Raw genomic sequence first — 23,217 nt, 5'->3', positions numbered from 1 at the left:
ATGAAAGTAAAAGGTAGCAAATGACTGACTTGAGTGAATGACAACAACCAAGTAGGTATTGAAAGGCAATGATGCAGGTGGAGTGTTGGTAGAGGGAAAGTGAGCACAGAGGCTCATAATGGTTCACAGTGGCTGAGTGTGTTGGGTTTGAATTTGCCATTGATTTGTGGGAAAGAGTGACTGGGTCTTTCTCAATCTGTATTTACTTTTGAATTGCTTGAATTTGATTGAATGTTACAGATGCCTGTGCTTATTGATTCCTTTCCTAATGGTGGTGGTTCTGGTGAAGATGGTGTTTTGGTGTAGATGAATGTGTGGTTTAGTGATTCACGGATACTCAGTCCACGTTTTTTTTTGGGGGGGGGGGGTTGTTGTTATTATTATTATTATTATTATTATTATTTCTTTTAATAATTAAATCTTTTTCATGTTGAGGTCGAGCTCTGAGATTTGGTGAGTATAGTTTCATTCATTTTTCCTCATGTACAAGGGCCTTGGGTCCCCAGTAGAGCAGATGATCAGAAGCCTGTCTGTTGTTCTTGAATGTAAGTGATCTTTTGATTGAGAAGCACAAAGTCTGGGAAGGATACTTGTTTAGGGTCACTGAAAACTAAAACTTGGATTTTTCTTGGAGGTTCTGGTGAGTTCTCACACTAAAAGTATTACAAAAATATAGCTTCTGAGAGGCAACTGTGTTAGTGGGATCATTCAGAAGACCTCAGTTATAGTCCGTGTTAACTGATGACAACACAGACATCAATTTCAAGATCATTTATATCACTACTATCAGTTTTACTGAGGATCGGTTTGACCTCCAGGAATAGGTGTGTATGTGAGTGCACGTGTCATACATGTATACTATAAGGGGTTGTAATCCTGAATTGATTTCATACTTTGACTTAAAAAACCCGAAGAGGACTTTGACAACAACAAAAAGCCCTCTGCATATCGTAGTGGATTGTAGCTTTGGGGTGTGGTGTGACTATAGTGTGTCTGAATTTCGGGAGGACTATCTGTGACTGCTGTTAACTTTTCCATATCCTTGTGTTGTAAGCTGTAGTTTCGTGAGCACTTCAGGCTGGCACTGCCAAAGAAGGAGTCACTCTTTGCCAGCATAAGTATTTACATGGCCATCTTGTGAACTGGACTGGGGAACTGATCCATCTGAAAAATAAACTGGCAGAAGAAGTGCTCCTGGTTCTCTGTTGGGTGTTTGTGCTGGCGCAGGGGACTGGCAGATGGTGAGACTTTCTTTCAGCAGCAGTGCAAGTTTATGCCAGCTTAAAGTGTTTGCCAAACTACAGCCTTAATTTAACACTTAAGGACTGCTTATCCCAAAACTTACCCATGAAAATTTGAGTACAGTTTAAGAAATCTTTGCTTGTTATTTAATCTTTTTCCTTCTTAAACTTTTTTTTTCTCTGCTGATCCGTGTTTAGCGTGAGACTTGATTTTTGCCATCAAAAATGTATTTTTCTGTTCTCCAAAGTTCTTCCTTGTGACTGTTTTCTATGAAAGTTGTCCTGGTCTATCCACATGTAGCATACTTTCTTCCAAACAAAAAATTACTTTTTTTTTTTTTTTCTCACATCTCTGCCCCAGCAAAAATAACCCTCCAAACCCTCAAAGCAGACAAGCTGGATTTCTTATGCTTAATGCTGAGCCCTATCAGTTAGTCTAGAGTTTCCACTAGTACCAAAAAGATTCTTCGTTTCTCTGTTTCGAGATAGAGCTGGCTTGGCGGCCTTCCGCTAGCGGCGGTGTGCTGCAGTTTGTTTCAGCGCGTTGCTGACTGCTGCTGGAAAGGCCGGTCCCGGCTCAGCCGCGGCCCCTTGTGCCGGGTCCAGCTCGCTGCTTCCGCTTCAGAGGCTCGCTCTGAAGTGCACGCTTTCTGTACTATTTCATTTTCTTGTCCTGTTTCCTCTCTATTCCCTGGTGCATTGGGATAGCTCTGTGAAGCTGGTTTTCTCTAGCTTGCTTTTCTTCCAGTCATTTTTGACTGTGCAACTGCATTTAATTTTTGAGTTGTTGCTGTTTCAGAGAAACTTTTTGTCGTGTGGTTCATGCACGTCAGTGATTTCAGTATGCTGTGGGTTGTTAATCTCATTATTCCCTGTCGGTGGTATCAGTGTTTTCTGACAGCGCCGTTGACGTGCTGTGCTGTCTGTCCTGGGCACAATGGGCTCGATTCAGAGCTGCCCACAGATCGAGCGGGAGACTCCTCGTCCTAGCTTTACAGCTTGAGAAGAAGAGCTGTCTTCCCTTGTCTGTGGCCTCCTAGACAGAAATTCTTGGAAAACGATGTCCTGCCAAGTCACAGGACTGTCTGAACAGCGCTTCTCCTCTCATTGCTAGGTTAGTTGTGTCAGGAATCTTGGTGGGGTGTTTGAGATACTTTCTCTCTTTCTACATCACGTGTAACTTCTAAATAGTGTGCCAACCGTTTCCTGCTAAGAAATCCATAGCATATTATTCTCTTTATGAATACAGGCAAATATCACGACTTACTAAAAAGTCTTGATGTTCAGACTACGTCCTGGTTAATCTGGACAGCTTTTGGCTTCATATGGGCTAGATTGCCATTGACCTTTTGCAAAATGTTGTCTTTCTAGCTGCTACCATATTGCCCTTTACTGAGTGCTAGTATGTCCAACTTTGTAGCTTAACTGAATGCTTTCTGCTTAACAGAAAGGAAGGATGTTTTACAAAGGGAAACGAGTACTCTGTAGAGCAAATAGTTTCTTTATGCCTATCCAAAAACTAAGCCAATGGATTTCTTCAGACTTCTCAGAGCTCTTGTACTAACTCAGATTTTTTGTTTTCAATTCAAAATAGTTCATTTTTGACTGCTATGAGTGGATTGGTTAGTTAATCCTTAAAGGTGATGCTCCTGGGGCTTCCTGTTTTTTGCACTTAGTATTTTGTTATTGTATCATAAGTGAGTGGCTCACTGCTTCCAAGGACTTCACAAATGTTTTTTGGAGATAACTTTAATCCAAAGATGTCAATCTAAGATTGTCGATCACTGGCATGAGTTTTCATAACTGTGCTGATGGAATAATATAGTAAAAATAGTATTTTCAGTGAACAGGATGCTAAAGTTACTTGGCTTTCCAGCTACCGCTAAATGGAGTAATCATTATTTATGATACCGTTAGTGTCTTTCGGTTTGTGACTTACTTCTTACATGTTCAAAGGGAGAGCTAATACTCGTCTTTGTGGATATTTGAAAATATTCTATGGTGCTCATTAAGTCCTGCTAAACTACCTTCCAGTTTCTGAGGGTTACTGGTTAATGATAGTTGATGGAGCATATTTTCAGTGCTGGCTTGTGCCAGAATTAGTTGGTAAGTTGCAGTCACAAGCCTCGGGTTGAAAGCTAATTCACTCGCTGTTCCAGGACAGTGTCTGTCAAAAATAGAGCAATGCTTTTATGCACGTAACAGCTACTTACAGTTGAAGACTTACTTGCTCTTTGGTATTTAACTTAAAATTACTCAGGTGTATTTTTGTTAGCAAGTAATGTTATAAATAGGAATTGTGTAGAAAGTGTGTGTCTGTATGTCTCTATGGGCGTTGTGTGTGAATGTAGGGCAGTTATGAAGGTCCTACTTTCATGGTTATGCTTAACGGGGGCCTAACAAAAAAGACTGTTTTGCACCTGCGGATTAATATGCATTTATTTAGGGGTCTAGTCAATTTGGAGCACACAGTTTGACCCTAAAGACTTTCTGGTTTCTACAAATGGCTTGAATTTTGAGGAAATATTGTATGGCCCTGGTAGGCTGTCTGTGAGAGTAGGGTGTGCAACTGCCTTGCCTCGTTTCAGCAACGATGGACATTATACTGAAAAAGGATATGAAGTGAATGCAGTGAGTGATTTCAGGGAGCTGTTCTGTTTTGTTCGTAACAGCATAGAGGAATCGGTGAGTTAAGCATCAAATCACTGTATAAGAAGTTCATTAAAATGCAGTAAACTAGCTGAAAGCTTGAGGGGCTTTTGTGCGTTTGCTTGTCGTTTATAACAGTATTTTAAACTTATTTAGAGGAGGAGCTTGCACTGTCGATTCATTCCACTTAGTTCTGTTTGTAGCTCAAAGTTCTTGGTGAAGCAGCAGAGGATGGAGGCTTCTCTCCTGGGCATACATTTCCTGGGACATGTTGACTTTCTGATGAGTCAGGGTCTATTATCTTCATGCTTACATAGTTCAGAAAGCTGCAGATAACATAGCTAGATCAGCCTTGAAGTTACTAGTTTAATTTAACTGTAAATTTTCAGTAATAGAATAAGCTGACTGATGTGACAGTGCAGAATTTAAACTGCTGTAGATCAGAATCTTGGTGCAAACTCATTTTGGGTCAGAAATTCTCACGTACCGAAGTTCTTCTGTAACACTGCACTCCGAAAAAGCCCAGGGATGGAGCATGTGAAAGTGGGTTGTTTTTTTTTTTTTTTTTTTTTTTTTTCTTTCTCCCCAAAGCAGTTTACGGTTGGTTAATAAAATATTTTTTTCTTCTTGCTGCTCAGTGTCCTGTTCAAACATCTGTTCTGCTAACGTCCATCGTGGAAGTCGGGCCCCACAAGCAGCTCCTGCTGCGTAGGAACAGCATCAGGCCCTTCTCGTTCCAGTTTGCTGTTCCGTTGTTGTTAAAGCAGCTGGCACGCAGCCTCGCCGCTGTGAGAAAGGAAACTGGGGGCGGTTGATAAGGGCATCTTGAACTTACTCAGTTTCAGCCGGCATATTATCCAATGCCCAGTGAAATCGATGTTGGCATCGATCTCTGTGGCCTTACTTCTGTGCGGCCCAATGTTATTTTTTGTCTTCTGTAGCCCGTAGGTGATATAATGTCAGCCGGTCAGAAGCACTCTTCTTTGTCAAAGCAGATTTACTTTTTCAAGTCATACAAGGGAACGCTGTGCAGGCTTGGGAGCATTAAGCCTGGAGGGGGGATCTGATTGATGTGTATGAATACCTGACAGAGGGAGTGAAATAGGACGGTGAGGGAGAGAGCACTCTTCTCGGTGGTGCCCAGTGACAGGACGAGAAGCAATGGACACAGAACCAAAACACAGCAAATTCACCTGAATCTAAGAAAAAGTTTTTTACAGTGAGGGTGGACAGACACTGGAACAGATTGCCCAGAGAGGTTGTGGAGTCTCCATGAACCCCATGAGGCACAGTTGTGGGCAACCTGCTGTTGCTGACCCTGCCTGAGCAGGGGGCTGGACCAGAGGATCTCCAGAGGTGCCTTCCTACCTCAGCCGTTCTGTGGTTTTGTGAAAAGCAAATACTGCCACTTGGAGTGACGGAGATTTAAAATGAGTCAATTTTTGAAGTTAATGGGAATATTTTCTTTTTTTCCCAGCAGTGGCATGGTCAGTAACTCCTACTTACTCCACCTCTGCTAGATTGAGCTGAGGAGAACTGTCTTCCTACTAGCAGTCATTTGCTTCTTAAAGGAACATTGTTGTTGGATAAATAATTAACACATCAGTTTAAAATATTGCTGACTTGGATCTCTGTTTAGTTACGTAGGTCATCACTTGTACTATAGTCTGTGCTGCCACCTCTTCACTGTTCTCTCCCATGTTACCTGTTTTACAGTTAATCTGTGTATATGTGCCCATTTTGCAGTCCTAGGATGGTTTCTGATTTAAAGTATGTGTACACTCCACAAGACTGATTTAACTAAATGTTTAAGGACGTTAAAAGCGATTTTTTTTATCTATGGGAGGGGCTCATACTGTCCATCTGAAAGTATTTTGATGCTTAGATATTCTTTTGAGATCTTTTCTGTAGTGAGAGCACATGCTGCACCAGGCATAGGCATACTGCTTCAGCTTGTGAGCCAGAAAAATATAATGTGCTGTTTCAAAACCACAAGCTATCAAGAAGTACTTTATTGTAATATTACTCATATTTTTGTTTCATGATATGCAGTAATCTTGTAAGAAGCATCTAAGCAGATTTATTTTCAGTATATTTTGGTTCTATGAAAGATTGCACCAGCTTAATATTGAGAGCAGTTACCCTTTCGCAGAAATACGAGGAAGACACTGGTGAGTCAGGCTTATATATTCTGTTAAGCTGTTATATAAATCAAAGAATTGTTGCTCTCAGATTACAATCCTCGCCCCCCTTTTGGCTTCTAGCTATTTATTTTCTTTCCTCTGTATTCCCCATATAAACTTGTCAGCTCCTCTTGCTTGCTTTCCTCCTGCCTGGGCTCCACTGCCGATCTTGGTGAGCAGTGGTGGAGCCTTTTATCTATTGACTCCACGGAGAAGGAGCAGAAGCTGAGAGGGGCAGGCATCCCTGCCAGTCAGTACTTGCTGGCCCTGTGATGGTTGCAGACGACCGGCGTTTCCTCCGTTATTTCTTTCCATCAGGTATTCAGCAGTAGCAGGCACCCTATCAATAGGCTATCCTCTGCAAGGACTGCGTTTGAAAGATAAGAGCTGCACGTGCCTCATGAGATGCCAGTTGACTATCCGTGCCCTATATCTACTCATAAATTGAAGCCAGATGGAGTTGTGCTCATTTAAAGTGACTTTCTGTATAAACTAGATGGTAGAGTGTGAACTGTAGGTCAAAGCTATGTATTTTAGAAGAATAGCCAATCTTACTGTTAAAAAAAAAAATAATCCAGTGAAACAAAGTGTAAGACAGCCATTATGGAATTGTTCAGATGACAATGATCCTTTCTGCTCAAGATTTGTATGGTTTCTGCAGTCTGAATAATCTAGTTTCAGGTTTTTGCAATTTGATATGTTTTTTTTTTTTCTATGTGTTTGCCGGATCAGAATTCTCACTTATCAGACATCTCGCCATCATATAGGTATTTATCATGTGTGATTATACTGCTTTGTGTATTTGTTGTAAGTAATAATCGATGTGTGTATATGAGGTTTTGGAATGTAAAATGATGCTCCTGTATGCCTTCCAGCTTCCAGCAATTCAGAAACTTTCTGAACCAGAGGTTGTATCTTGGCTACAGTTCTTAATAGCCAGGGATGAACATATGTGCCATTAATTTATGTAATCTTGTTTTAAAAGCTGTTTGTACTTTTGGCCTCTGCAGCATCCTGTTAAAATGGGTCCCGCAGTTTGATTAGGCAGAAAAAGAACTTCCTTTTATTTAAAACCTACTGCCTGATGATTTCACTACCTTCTAAATTTTGGATTGTGAAAATTCTTTTCCTGTAGTTTCACCTTTCATGACTTTAAAAATCTGTCATTTTCTACCTTACGTTTTTCAGCTGATGCCTTTTCTCTGCTAACCTAAGGAGTCCTAGTCTTGCTGGTCTTTGTTCAGATGGATACTGCCCCATGCTTCTGGTCATTGCTGTTGCTCTTGTGCTTTTTATTTTATTTATTTATTTATTTATTTCCCCCCTCTGATTTTGCCCCTTCAAGATAAGGCAATCAGAAGTGCAGTACTAATGTATACGTACATTATGAATTTGTATACTGGCATAATGGTGCGTTTTGTCTATGTTGCCTCTCCTTGTCTAACAATTTCTGACACTATTTGCCTCTACTGGTCTGCTGAGGTGCTATTCTAAGAGAACTGCCTCTATTTACTACAGAGTCCATTTGAAAGTGATGATAACAGGTTTAGAGTCCATCACTGTATGTTTATAAGGAGAATATATACATATTTTTTCCCAGGGGCAGTCCTTTGCACCTGCTGAATTTTGCCTACCTTTTTCTTGTCCAGGTACTTGGTATCATTTTACCCTTCTGTGCACTTTTCTGCAGTCGATGGTAGAATGGATTATGCAAAATATTTTTGTGTTACATGTAAGCACAGTCACTCTGCTGCTCACCCACTTTTGCCTGGACATATATATAGTTATTTGAAAATTAGCAGTCCTGTGGGGATTCTGTCAGTAACTCTCACTTTTCATTAAAAGGAGGTTAGTTCCCTGTAACGAAATTGCTATTGCAATTTACTATTAGTTTGCTATTTTCTTTGTCTACTGCAGTGCTTGAGAATGCCTGGAGAGTAAGATCTTATCAAAAAAACAATGCTTAAAGTGCTCTATGCTTCAACATTTCTAATTTTTATATTAGAATTAGCATGTAGAATAAGTTTGTATTAAATCTCCATTATAGCTGGGAGAATATGACATGTAGTAGCTCCCTTAGACCTCCTAACACCTGGCACAGGCTCAAGAACAACACTGGAATTCCTAGACTGGAGTCCTGACTTTGTCATTTTCCTTAGAGAAAATAGAAAACAGAAGTGGTTACTTACCATGAGCCAAAGGCTGCACTGAAATTATACTGTAAATTATATAGGAATTAGTAAAATAAATGTATACTTATTTTTATCCATAGCCCTATAGCTGTATAAAGAGCCTTGCAAATGTGAAAAATAAATCTCCTGGAGGAGAAGAAATGTAAATGAAAATGTTATCAGCAAGCCTTATTTTCTATTTAATCTTCTCATGTAGAACATGAATATTGCGGAGGGGGTGTTTTTGGTGTTTACCTTCTACTGTCCCCGTTGCTTTTTCTATACATACGTCCTGCTACTTCAAAGTTGTACTCGTGAAAAGACAAAGCTAGTAACAAATGACTATTCACTATTGAGGCTTCAGGTTCTACAGTTCAACTAATAATAGCTCCATAGTAAAACTCCAGAGAAAAATTCCCTCTGAATGCGAGTGAATATTACAAAAATGCTTTCCCCCCCCCCACCCCCCCGCCTCAGTTTGGGTACAGCTTTCAAGAGGAAGTAATGGAATTCTCCAGGGACTCTGTGGGGAACAGACTTTGCCTGTGATAGGAAGATACAATCCTTCTGAGATTTTTTTTTTCCCTCTCTGACAAATCTCTTATACTTTTCTTCTTCTTCTTCTTTTTTTTTTTTTTTTTTTTTTTTATTCTTATTTTGTCAGGATGAGTTATCACTGTTTTGAAGCTCTCGACTGAGGCTGCCTCTACAGATGGAAGAAAATTCTTGTTTTCTGGGATAACCATCAGCAATCTTGCCAATACTTGCATAGAATTGTTTGTATTAATTCTGGGAATAAAATACAATATGTTCCTTTTACTGGCAGTTTAGGGCTCTTGTGTGCGCCAACCTGGGCGAACCAGTTGCTATGCCTGAGCGCAGGGCCGCCGCTCAGCGGGACCTAGAGAGTGCTAACAGAAGTGTTGTGAAGCTCAGCAAGGAGAAATGCAACGTCCTGCACCTGGGAAGGAGGAGCCCCGTGCAGCCGTGCTGCCTGGGCAGCACCTGGCTGGGGTTAGCTAGCGCTGGGAGTGGGGATCATCTGGTCCCAGCGTACAGGCTGCGCTCCCGGGAAGGCGGCCCCAGACGCCGCTGGCTGCCTCTGCCGCCGGGGCACGCTGCCAGCTCTTGTCACCCTGGCCTGAGCTGTTCTTGTATTAGGGGAATTTAGTTGTAAAATGTGTTCAGATAACCAGTTAATAGTATCATGTGTTCCTGCCTGTCAACTTGATGCCTATTTTGTTCATATAAATAAATGATATAAAAACAGTGCCTACTTTAAGGAATTAATAATTAATTATAAGCTAAATTCTCGGCTCTAATAATTCCATGTTTTTATCCACTAGCAAAAACTGAAGTACTGAAAAACTAAGTACTAGAAGTAATTACTTAAAATGATAAATAAATTGATTCTAGATACAACTAGTGGAATAATTCTGTGTGGAGTGCTGCAGTACCTACCATTGCATTACTTTTCATCCTAGTTAGCTTTTTGCAAGCTCTGTGTGAACTTTTTATCTGGGAGACAAATCATATGAGTAGCCTTCTGAATGCAACAGATGGATAAGAGTGCAGCAGTACTAGTATTGCCAGGTCTAGACTACTGTCTAGTAGTAGCTTCTTATTTTTCGTTGCAATTCAGTGTGCTAGTAGTAACCTCCTGTTTTGCAGCACAGTTGATTAAGGGACTGGAGGACACGGAAAGGAAAGCAATTATAGCTGAGGCCTTGCAGGGTGTCTCGGTTGTTAGCGCTTGCAACTTGATTTCATGGGGTTAATAGCAGGGCAGTCACAATTAAAAACTGTGCTTTGTAACCTGCTCCTTTTCATTATTGAAGCGTGTGTTTGGCAAGTATCGAAGCATTCCACGAGTTTTTACACGTTCCTCCTTTTCCACCCTTTTTTCCCCCCTCGGTCATTCTCTTGTTTAAATTTTTTTTTCCTCTTTCCTCCGCCCCCCCCCCCCCCCCGCCTCGTTCTGTGTGTCTCATATCAAGTGAAGACTTGCAGTGGATGCAGAGTGAGCCCTGGGAGCTGTATTATCTTTATTCTAAAGATAAAAGGCCATCTACTATGAGTAAAAAAAGTTAGTGAATCAGTTACCGTCCACAGGTAACTTCCTGAAATGTTGTCTCCTATTAAGAAATTATTATTCATTGATAGTGTAAAATAATAAATCTGTATTTTAGAAGATCTGTTGCTTATTTTCAGTAATTATGTAGAAAGTGCATTTTAAATTATGGTTTATGGCTGAAAAATAAACTGCATCCAACCCTGATATCTATCCTGATTGCCTCTTGGCTTGAATTGGTAGTTTGCTGCTTGTCTAGAGAAGTGTAATGTAGTGTTTTGTGTACTTGGTTATTGTTTCACTTGTTTATTAGTTTTTGTGGTACTCAGCATTATTTTTCCCCCTTTTGGTAATGCTTTCTTTTGGCAGTGCTGCTGCTACTGCTGGTATCTTTCTTCTGTCTTCCTTTTCCTTCATTGTACGTCATCTTTTTGCTTTTTGTTCTTTCAGTAATTTCCACTGCTGTTGCTTAAGACAGCAGCGACGGGGAGTTCATATCCTTGAGTTGTTTCCGGATGCGTGCAAATAATGTTTCATCAGTTTTATTCTTTGGTATACTCTAGATTTTTTTTTTTTTGGTCACATCTGTAAAGCTAGAAACTGTATTTGAAAAATATAAACTTATGTTCTGCAATTCTTCCATATAGGTTGCATAAATCTGTCTTATGGCTCAGATCTCATGAGCTGACAAGACACTTCTGATCTGGGCTATTAGTGCTAATCCCTGTAATCTTTCTCCAGTGAGTACAGTGTACTGTAAAGCCTAATTGTCCTTCAGTTTACTAAAAATGTTATTGCTATTTGGATTTTTGGTGGCATATGTTAAAACCTCTCTGCCAAAGCAGTTTGGATGAGAGGATGGGTTGTGTCTGTCCTGTCTCCAAATCCATCATTTCAGGATGGAGTCTGGATCAACGTGTTTCCCTTTTTACCAAACTCAGTGTTTTTAGAAAGGTTTTAAGCATTGGCTACATGCTAACTCAGCCAGGGTTAGAATTTCTGGTTTTCTGCCTGAGAGCTTCTAGCACAGAGTCCTAGTTCTTGTGACTGTCTTGGGAGAGGACACACGTTTGGGTAGTAGGTTCCATTTCAGAGAGGTTTTTGTTCTTGTTCCCATCAGTGCGGATTTCTCTTTTCTGTTGTGTCATCACTTCACGTGCAGTTTCAGTTCTGCTCCCTTCTGATTTTTTAGAGGGGGAAATACGTAGTTTGAGATTAATACCCTGCTTGCAACTCTGGTATTTGTCCAGTCATGACCACAGCAATGACGACTGATAGGAATCTTGATTGACAGAATAGTTAGTTTATACTAATAGTTATTTTATACTTTTTTTTTAATCTATTTTTTATTCTTTTAGTGGTGGTTTGCACAAAAAGACTAATCTGTCTGGAAAAGCCTTCTTGCCTTCCAGGAAGGCTGAAAAATTTATTTTCATGAAGCTATAAAATATTCCTTTCATTATCAAAACAATGTTAAGGAGGAGAGTAGCTGATTTTTGTGACTGGATTGCCTATTTCCATAGCAGTTTCATAATGCTCAGTATAAAGGGACTTGGGGCACACCAGATGGGTTCTTCATAATCTATTGATATTTGGTATTTTCCCCGAGCTTAAGTTTACTGTAGACTCAGCTGAATTTTTGGAAAAAGATGGAATTTTTTTTGTAGTGCCTAGGCCAGGATGGGCAGTTTCCTCAAGTTTTCCTCGCTGCCTGCAGTCAGTGTTTGGTACATTCAGATCTCGCTCGTGTTCACATGCCCACGTACTCCTAAAGCAAATGAATAACATTCCTGGGGCGGTCTTGCCCTGGAGTTGCGTTGTGCCTCCGTTGCTTTCCCGTCACAACACATGTGACGTGAGCTCGGTGACAGCCCGGCGAGCGAAAGCAGTGCAGGCGAGGAGCGGGGCGGGCAGGCTCGGCGCTGCCGGCTCGCGTGTGGCAAACGGGCGGGCTCGGCGTCGTTTTAGCCCCACGTTCGCAAAAGGCGAAGAAAAGCAAGTTGTCTGCCCCGGCGGCTCTGCCCTGCGTGGTTCTAGCAGCGTTTTGGTTTCTCGAGCGGAAATACCTTCGATGTAGTTGAGGCCGAGTTCAGCACTGGAGAATGCTTCTTTCAGCTGAAGTACTGTATCTCAGTTTGAACGTTATATGAGAGTGGTATTTTCTGATGTGGTTGTCAGCATTAAAACATACCCGCTGCATTTGTGATCAGCCTTTAATTAATTGGCCTTACCTGCTCTCTCCCGTGACTCTCCACCAGTACTGGTGGGAATTTAACGCAGAAGGAATACCAGCAGTATTGGTATAACGCCTGCGCGCGCTTGATCTGGATGCGCTCGGGTGATCTGGCTGAACCAAAAATCCAGGTACTGTGAGAGAGGCCCTGTTAAAATGTCATGGTGGGATAGTAAAGGAAAGCTTGAGTAAAGGCAGCTTATGTGTGAAAAAGCAGTACGGACAGAGTCAGCACTGCTTGGATTTAAATGGTAGGTGGCTTTGAAACATGCTGCTGGCTGCTTGTAGCTATTTGGCTATAAATTTCAATAAGACTTTTGTGCAAGGTTAATTACAGCGCTACTTTGTCTATTATCATTTTGCTGCATAGGCTTTTTTTTTTAATCTATAAGTAGTTTAAAGGAATGATCTGAACCCAAGTAGTAGGAGTAAATGATACATAGCGTATCATGTCAAGTTTGGAATACTGTGGGCATTGCTGGATACTGTGTCTCCTTACAAATATCCTTAAAAATTATTTTTAAAATAGCTTTATATCAACACACTGTTTATGCTGCCTATAGATTAAGACCTACATGTGGTAGCTGAGACCTCAACTTGTACATTTTAAAATGTGTTCATATAGATAGTATAAATCTAAGATACTTACTATACAGGTATCTTCCTAAGTGACTGGCTTTACTACTGAAAATACAATCCTATTTTCGCGCCCTTGCACAAGATTCATGCTTACATCAAGAAATCTTTCCTGTAAGCTATATTCCAGTTTTACAGTTATTTTGCACCCTAAGGTTGGAGTACAGTGATATTTTTAAATAAGAAATGAATTTATTAAAATCAGTCATTTTTTTAAAAAAAATGATATATCTCCTAGTAATTAGAAAAATTATTGTGTATGGTTTCTTATCTTTGACAGGGAAAACATTTTAATCTTCTCAGAATGTAACTTTGGGGAGGGGGAGAATACTGGTGATGCTGAGTATTCTTTAAATGGCAAATTTCACAGCCATACACTTTTCCAAATGTTATAGAGTCGTAGGTTGGATTTTGTTTGTGTGTTGTTTTTTGTTTTTGTTAAGCCCCACCACACCTTCCTACCCCAACTGTAATCCTTAGGGTTTCCTTCCCCTTCTTAAGCCTTTCCTAAAGTTAAGTATAAAAGGTCTTCAGCTTTAAAGTCTGGGCTAATGTACATGCTTTTGCAACCTTTATTTGAAGGTAATCTAAGCTCAGTTTGTCCAGTAGGTCTCCAACCAAACAAATGCATTGATTATGTGTAATAATCTTAAAATAGGTAATCACTCTTTCTCCTGTGTGATCATTAGTGTGTTTGCTGATGCCTTGTGGTTGAAGATGCACGTTAGCTCTGACATTGCACTGTAAAAATATATTTTAACTGATGTAGTTGAGTGACAGTTAATGTTTTACTAATCTACTGCAGTATCATAACTTTTTTTAATGTATTATTTTTAGTTTTTAAAGATGATTCTTTTCCATATTCTAGAACAGACAATGATGCAAATAAGTTGACTAGAGTTATGCAGGAGCAAAAAGTTCTTCCCTTTCTTGGAAAAGAATATTTAAAAAGCAACAACTTTGGAACTATAATATTATTCATTTCAAAGCATTTACAATGTTAAATTAAAAACAGACTTCTAAAGTTTGTGGTGACTGACTGACTTCTCTTTCAAATTTCAGTACAGTGCCAAAATATTGAGTCACTAGTTTGTTCCTCTTGGAGATGTGGAGTTACCCATGGAAGCCAATCAATTGTACAAACACACTTTATGTTTTTTAACAGTTGTTTGAATCTGAAGGGTATTATTCAACCTGTTTTATCACAAAGTAGACAGATTTAGGTTTCCACAAAACAAATTATACTTTAGACCCTTGCTTGGCTGCAAAGTGGAGATTTGTTTGCTCCTAGGCCTTTAAAAGAGGACTTTTTTGCCTTTAGTGATGGCAGCTTTTCAGCTAATTTATTCGACAGACCTCAGTTAGCTAAATTTGGCTTTTTTTTTTTTTTTTGGTGGTTGTTGTTCTGGGTTGTTGACATCTGCGCTTTTTTTTTTTTTTTCACTTTAAGCTCATAGTAAGCTTTCGTATCAAAAATGTCAGAATGTGTTGAACCTCAGGGAGGCTGCTAGTGCTTTGAAGCACTAACATTGACAAGTAATATTGCTCAGATATGCTTATATATTTTTTGAGGTTTTTTGTTGTTTTTTAAGAGAATGCAGGTGTGTTAAGCTTGAGAACATTGTATATATTCAGAGATGCACTAGATAAATTTTACATTTTTTTTGAAAACTTTTGTTTAAGGCAGTGTACAGCCCTGTAGACTTTCTTAATTAAGTCTGAACACAGTTTTATTTTCCTAATAAGGAATTTGATTAAATAAAGCCAGTTCTATTTGGATCGAATGACTGCAAGGGCGTTTGCATTTATTTCACTGAATCAGTGTTAAAACAACACCTTTTGGGTAAATTGGCATGATTTTGAGAATAAGGCATGTCCTATCTTGGCTAGCAGCCTAGAAAATGCCAGTGTTTTAACTATTAAGGAAGATACAATCTTTATATTTTCCTGAAGTTTGTAAGCTCACTCAGCAGTCTTTTCTCTTGGCACTTGGCGACTGAGACTTGTAACCTTTAAAAATTCAGGTGTACGAGAGGGGAGGGAACACTTTTAATGTTTAAACATTAGTATCTCCATTGAGTAGCTGATAGTTAGGGGCTTTAAGACTTTAAAATCCCTGTCTAGCAGTTAGGAGTGTATTCTGGGTCATCCTGTTATTACTGTCTAACACTGGTTTCAGTTGCTTATCAGTTTACTGTTTGAGATGTGTTTCTGATTGCCCTGCTTTCCTCAGTGCTCAGCCAAAGCTTTAAGGGGTTTTTGCCCTAGCTTCCGAGAATCTGCATACTCTCTTCTAGGTTAATGCTCCTATCTGATAGTTTTATGGGAGCTTCTTTTTCCTATATATGTTTTATATATTAATTTATTCATTAAAGTGTGAGCACATCCTGTGTTCACAGTCATTTCCTGAAAATTAGGCTTAAGATGTTTGGTTTAAACTCAAACTAGATGTGGGATTGCCAACTCTAGCTTGCTGGGTTGAATACAGCGGTGAAGCAGCATGAAAATTTCTACCTTCAGATTTATCAATTTGTAAGTATGTATAAACTGAATGTTGTAAGTAAATAGATATTGCTTAAAGCTGAAGACTGTTTTAATGTGTAAAGCAGTGACGTGACTTGAAAAGACTCTACTGCTGAACAGTGACACTGCTCAGTTGGCAAAGTTTTCTCTGACCTTCAGTCAGAGAAGTCAACATGTGGTTGAAACAGTTAGAAATAAAGTATGTAGTAAAAGTACTTATCTGTTATGCCAAACTTTTGGTAGTATACTGAGTTACTTCATTTTAAATGCACATAAAATCAGGTTCTGTCCAAGCAACTAGAAATCTTGTATTATCTACTGCATTGAAAGGTCTGGGAAGGAGTAGGATGGATCAGATTAAGCATTAGTTTCTGGACTACCTAGGAGTTCATAGAGAAAATAAACCACGTACATAACTATCTGTTGATTCTCTTTATAATGCAAGAAGCTGCTTCAACTCATGCTTCAATTCATCCATGTAGCTGGTTTTTGAATTAAGATATTCCTTTCTGTTGTTACTTGCAGCTACATATATTACCATATCTGCAGAGAAATGCGATGGAAAATAACAGCTCTTAGACCTTTGCTGATAGACAAATTGGATGCCCATACTAATTAGTAAGTTAGTATCAGGAGGGAGAGCTCAGAGGTGTATGATTCAAAGTTGCTGCAATGATCAGTCTACTCCATTGTTAGCTTTGGACTCCTTTGATTTACAGATTCCCATTTTCTCTTGTGGTTGCGTTATTTTTAAGCTGTAAGTAGGAAGCTTGCTTTCTTCTTGCACGTTCCCTAGTTGACTGCAATTGAAATTTTGGTGAGAAAGTCTTTGCAGATACTCATATTCCTGTTCAGCTTTTCTAGATTAACAGTTCCTCCCCCGCTGGGTTTTCTAGATATGTAGACTTTTTCCACTCTCAGCTTTTCAGCGTTTTCAGGGTCCCTTCCCCTACCTCTAGCCTTTTTAGATTCGTATTTTTAATTTCTGTGACTATTGATTCTCTAGCCTTACCAATGAGATCATAGAGGGTATTGGTATGAAGCTTTACTCAGGTGGAAGTTAATATTGAAATACTCAGATTAGCTGGTCCCAGAGAGTTCTTTTTTTCTCCCATTTCAGCTTTTTTTTTGTTTCAGGTAGAACTAATACAAGTTTCTCCTCAGCTGATATCTTTTTCTGTTCAAAGCTTCTATCCCTGATTGTGGAAGATCTGCAGTAGAAGACTTAAAAGTCAGAGCGAAGTTGTACCACGTTAGTAAGTTTAAGTCAGTAACCTTGACCTTACTTAGCAAAGTAGTACCAATACAGTCTGTCTTCCTTCAGTTTAGCTGTTATTTTATGTATCTTGTGAAAATAGTTCTTGGTCTGAAGTGTGCTTAAACTGAAATGTATTCCTTCAGGATTGTTGTTTGTCAGGGATGAACACATTCTTGAACTAGAAATGCATTCCTAATGTACCAAACAGGGACAAGTCAGATGTGTTGTTCTTTTCTTTGGTTCTTCGTTCAGTGTGTGGTTTTGTTTTCTTTTGTTTTGTATTTTTTTCTTTTCTTTTTTTTTCTTTTGAATAATCTATCAAATAGCAAGGATTTCCAGTGAAGTCTTTTGTGAGAGCATCTGATAAATTTAGACATCTTGTTTTGCTTGCTGAGACTTGCAGTTCCTTAAGCAAATAGCAAAAGTGACATCTCCTTGACTGATGCAGCTTTTTTTAATCTGAGCTAAACAATAGTTATTTTATACTAATACATTAATATGACAGAGCACATGTCCTCTCTCTGTTTTGTTGTGTGTGGTTTTTTTTTGTTTTCCTTGGGATTTGATGTTGTCATGTCACTGGTATTTTCTCCCCCCTCCTTTTCCTAAGTTTTCTATTATTGCTTTCTTCTTATGAACAATACCCAAACTTGCAGGTATCCAGCTGTGAGAGGAATGGGAAAGGATAGAGGAAGAAGCTTCAGTCTGTTTACCTGTAGTTCTTCCTTCTTTATATATGGGTTAGACGATCATATTTCTTCTCTTTGGTCATGGTTGAGATTGCTTCCCCTTAAATTCACATTCTTTGCTTCACTGCTGGGCTCTGCTTAGTTGATGCCCCTTTAAGTAGTGAACCAAACTGTATGATTATTCCCTCTGAGGTTGTTATTTTCATGCATTTAATTGCTAATTGGAATAATGGTTAACAGGCAAATGACAAGGATATTTAGCAAAAAAAAAAAATCTGTGGTTTCAGTTAGCATGATGTAACTTTGCACTAATAGCTTAATATTTCTTGTTTGTGGTGCTAACTTAATTTTCCAGAGCTGAACATCTGAAAGTAGAATGTGGGTGAACAAGTGAGCAGCAACTTCTTAAATGTGTGATTGCTTTCATTGGATATACCAAGTTGCAGTGAGTGCAGAGGAGCTCTGGCTCTTTTAGACTTTTTTGCTTACTCATGAATTCCAGAGTATCTTAGGACAGTGCTCATGTGCTGGGCTCAAAAATGGGAGACTTCTGTGTCTATGATTTGGATGCCAGTAATTTCCTGTGTTGAATTCACCAATTATTTTTATAGAAGAACTGATAACACAGGTAGCTCTTCATTTTGGATAGCTAACACCTTTATTGTTCCTAATCCAGAATGCTAGGGAATTTTGAACATTCTGGTCTCAAATGTGTCTCTCTCTTTTTTTTTTTCCTCCGTTGATGACAGTGTTTTTAAAAAAGAATAAATAAATCAGAAAAACCCTCTAAGCTCTGTGCCAGCTTGAGAAGTTGTATATATTGTCAAACAGTAAAGCAAGAAAAAGATATGTGACTTAATTACATATGTGGGTAACCTTTCAGTCCTTTCCCACAGAATAAAAATGTGAGTAATCGTGCAGTACATGACAGTTTGACACAAACTCACTTTGTTTTGTTTCACAAAACAATATATTTCACATATCCTGTAAATTGTTAAGTTTTGTAACTTTCCTTATCATAGTTCAATTGGGGAAAGGAGACTTGTCACACTAGCTGGAGAAAGCAACGTATATTATGCTACAGTGGCTGATTTGGGTATTTGTTTGCTTTCCAATTTGTCACCAAAGGCTGAGTCATTGTTACTGTTATAACAAATATATATTAGATAAGTTATCGCAGCAAAACTGTTTCTCGACTCTTGCAGTTAACGATAGCAGAAGTTTCAGGCTATAAAGACAAAAACAAGTGCTTTTTTATTTTTTAACAGTGACAGCATTTTAGACTCAAGTGAATTGTTCGAAACATTTTTAACACTAAATATTACTGATCTTTGTCAAGCTGACAACAATTGACCCTTCTCCAGAATTTCCAGAAAGTGCTACTAGTTCTGTTTTTCTCCAGCAGCTTTGAGGTTAAAGATTCCTCTTTCAGTTTAGTAGGTAGAGCTTGAACTTGTGGATATAGATATGGATTTCCCTTAAGTGAAGCGAGCAAGTGAGATTGTTCCAGTAGCTTGTAAAGGAAACTGCAATAGGATGTCAATTTAGGGTAGTCTAACTATGCCATTTAAAAAAATACTATTTTATATGTGTATATACACACACACACACACACACACACACATATATATATATATATATAATATAAATTATTTATATGAATGTGTGTACAATATAAAATATTGAATTGGATATAGAGGCCTGGGAACAATGCTTTCCAAACTTTCAACCTTTTCATACCTGAGTCTAATTCCTACTGATTTCAGTGAGAATTGGAATTGCTATAGCTACTTGATTTCAGCCTTTTCTTCATTCTGGACAGTAGCTCTTTCACATAGATCTTAAGGAACAGTTGATGTCAGTGTTAAATTTACATGATACTTCTCAATAAAACGTCTTAAATAATAATTTTTATATTGCTGGAGATGTCTGCTGTGGGGCTGGATGCAGCAAAACTGTGGATCCACTTTCAGCAAGATTCATACTCTAGGAAAACGTGATACAGTCTCTACAGCACATGGGCCTTTCTCAAGGGGGCTGCCTTTCGTTGGAAACCAAATAGCTTCCTCTTCCAGCCTAGTTTTGCTTTTGTTTGGTTCCTTTTTTCTTTTTTAGAAAAGGAAATTACAGAACTCTTATTACATTGTCTGGTATCTTCAACTCACTGTTTTGATTTTTTTTGTGGGTTTATCTTCCTGCAGGAAAGCTGATAAATAATGGCTTTGCCAAATATTAGGTCACATTACTTAATATATGTAGTATGTTTTCATAACCTGAGACCTGTAGTGATGACTACAGTATGGATACACTACACTAATCTCAAAACTACAAGCATAATTGGATTTTGTAACTTTGAGAACTTCTCATGCAATGCTCTATCAGTGTAATTGATTCCATTTTGTATAAGTAGACTATAGTCTACATTTTAATTTTCTTAAAACCACTGTGATACTTTTTAGCAAACTTTGTTCTTATTCCTACCTAGAAGGATCCACTAAAGGATTGGTTCTTCTATTAGTACTGTATGTAAGCAAATAAATATTTTAAGTGTTTGCTGCTATAGCAAAACCCATTCTGCTTACCTGTAACGTACAAATATTTTACCAAGTGAACCATAAATACTTTATTTCTCTGCCTACTCAAAGCAATTTCTTGCCTGTAATGCAAACTGTAGAAAGCTTTATTTATTAACATAAAAAAGACAAAAGTTAATTATATCGGCAAAAAGCATACACTGAAACAGTTGCTTTGAAAGGCTTCTAAACTCTTGGTGTACATTTTCACAGTTTAACTGCAAAACTATTTTTGATGTTTTACGCATGAGTGGTATGGCTGAAACTTGAAAATCTAGGAGACTGACTTAACCAGACTGAATCTGGACTGGAAGGCCTGTATTTAAAAGTAGGAGTGTTTTGGTTGTTTGTTTTTATACAGTAGTCATCATTGAGGTTAGTGTATGTTGGAAGAAAACCACTCTTTTGCTTTTCTTTTAAATTCATGTTATGATTTTCTGCAAAAAGTATATTATGAAATTACTAGGCCTGGAAAACTTTATTCAGATCTCTTTCAAAACTATAAGATAATCGCTTTTTTCAGTGAACGTATAAAGGTGTGCAGATGTGCCGTACAACAATCTGGCCATGCTTGCCAGCAAATCAAATGGGGACAGCCCGTCAGTTAGTAAGCATGGCCAATTTGTTGTACGGCACATCTGCATGCCCGAATTCTTCTAAAAAATTGAGCCACCTTCTACAGCAGTCTTTCAAGTCAACTTGGATAAGTGCAGCATAGGAAGTTAAATATACTACTGTACTGAAAATCGTTTGATGTCGTGAGGTTATTGCAGATTACTATTCAATGTCTATTTTCAATTTCTCACTTCTTGACTAAAGAGGATGTTTTGTTATACATGTAGATTGGTTTCAACAAAGGTTCAAAGACCTCCTATGAACAGGACAAAACAGAAGCCAAAGAATGCAATTAGTGAGGGAGTAAGATGGACTGGCAGTGTTGTCTGAAAAGTTTACTGAAAATAAAGTTTGATACCGCTTTTTGAGGAGAACTTCTTTGCAGTGGAAAGGGGGGAGGGGGAAACCAACCAAACGACAGTTGTCTGTGAACTTGAGTCTGTAAGACTGGTATTCTCATCACAAGGGGAAACATTTGTTTCTTAGCTATACACAAGACATTTTTCCTCTTTTGTATTTCATCCAAGGGAGAAAAGTCTAAATCATTAGCCATAACAGTGGAACAACCCCATCTTTAAAACCTTAATGATACTCCTTTTGGTGCGTTCTATACCTCTGTTTTTGTTGTAGCTATCTGCGGTCCAAAACTATTTTCAACAAGGAAGAAAACTTGGAAATTTTTTTTCCATTATTGCTCTCTTTAATTTTTATGTTGTTTATGTATGGGTTATTTAGGTGTTAATGTGGATAAAATGCAGACTTCCCCCCCTACCACAGAGAAGCTAATTACTGTGTTTGATTCTTTAACTCTAGGCTATGGTGGCTTGCTATCCAGGCAACGGAACAGGATACGTTCGCCATGTTGATAATCCAAATGGAGATGGAAGATGTGTTACTTGTATATATTATCTTAATAAAGACTGGGATGCCAAGGTAGGCAGCTTTTTTTAGTGTGTATTTGCTAATGCAGATTTGCTAGAGGTGTTTGTTCCTGTCCTTTTTTTCTGTGCCTTGGATGTGTTCTTACATGACTTTAATAGTTTTCTCTGCTTTTCGTGAGATGCTCTACAGATGAGGCATTTATTTTCATAGTTTTGAAAGATGCTAGCAAAATTGTCTTGATGGTTGGATTCAAGGAAAATTGCATACTTTTCATGTATGTTTCAGTTATACAGGTGAGTATCTACTGGTATCCAGGCTTCACGAATATCTAATTATGCAATTTATTGCATATCTTTTTGTATGGTGAGCTCCCCTTCCTCCTCCCAACAGTCACTCACTCACTCTTAGAGTGAATAAATACTATTTAAAAGAGAATTATTTTATTTGTCCTTACTTTTGTGTTGTACTTTGAGTTTACTGTTTATACAACTAGATGGTTTAATTGAATATGCTTATAAAAATAAAGATACAGTAGTAAAGATACAGTAGTTGCAAATGAACAAGTGTTACAGTTCTTGCAATATCAATACAGTTCAAGGCCACAGAAGTCTTTATATTAGTGTAGATACAGAGTGTGGAATAGATAAACCTTTATGACCCAGGTCAAATGGTCTAAGAAATACTACCAATGATTTGAAACTGTCCTCTAGAAGTTGTGCCTATGATAATAGAACTTTTAATCAGGATTATCCTAGCAATTCAGTGGGATTAGGTAGATCTGAAGAATGGATGTAGTTAACTGGATGTAATGGTAGCATAAGAGAGTATATGCAAAGATAGCTTTGTTTATTCTGTGCTTGCTCTGCAGAAGGTTGTTCTCATTGCATACAAAAGATAGAATAAACTCCCTACTGGTAGTTCTGTAATAATTCTTACGAAACGGAATGTGGAAGACCACGAAACTAGGCAGTTTCCACATGAATTGAGTATACTTAATGCGGATAGCACTAGTTACAGCTAAGGGTGATTATTTTCATTTTTGAACACTGTCCATTTCTTAAAACAGCTAAATGAGACAATAAAACTGGTAAGATACATGAAACTTGTAGATCTGAAAGCTGAGTCAGAAATGGATGCACTTAAAACCTTCTGCTTCTGACTGCATTTTGAGAAGTATCAAATTTGACACTTAAGAAATAAATTATTAGCTATCTGTGCATATAAGCATATTAGTTGGACTGAAATCTTAAAATGCAGCTTTGGGGCATTTTTAGTTGAATTCATTTTTTCACCCTAGAATATCAGAGTTTAAAAGTCAAACAGATTGCACTTTCAAAATAACTATGAAAATTTTACTAGCTGAATATTTAAGTTATGAACAGAGGTACTTAATTTACTGCCAAATCAAATTTAATTTACAGTATATTATCAAGTGTATTGATTAGCACATAAAGGAGCTCAAACTTTCTTCAGGAGAACAAATCAATCTGAAA

General features: G+C 38.3%; 1 protein-coding gene across 3 annotated transcripts in view; it reads left to right on the top strand.

Moving 5' to 3' along the window:
* Nucleotides 1-23,217, top strand: part of EGLN1 (egl-9 family hypoxia inducible factor 1) — a 38,334-nt gene that overhangs the window by 5,932 nt on the left and 9,185 nt on the right. For all 3 annotated transcript variants that reach the window (XR_009957908.1, XR_009957907.1, XM_062572260.1), the window contains exon 2: nucleotides 21,656-21,775. Coding sequence is in view for 1 of the 3 variants with exons in the window: in XM_062572260.1 (XP_062428244.1) it covers nucleotides 21,656-21,775 (120 nt within the window). In the remaining 2 variants the exon portion in view is untranslated. The remainder of the gene's footprint in view (nucleotides 1-21,655; nucleotides 21,776-23,217) is intronic.

Source organism: Rhea pennata, chromosome 3 (assembly GCF_028389875.1).
Source record: "Rhea pennata isolate bPtePen1 chromosome 3, bPtePen1.pri, whole genome shotgun sequence".
NCBI lineage: Eukaryota > Metazoa > Chordata > Aves > Rheiformes > Rheidae > Rhea > Rhea pennata.
Note: the sequence above shows the minus strand (reverse complement) of the source record. Positions and strands in the feature narration are given on the sequence as shown.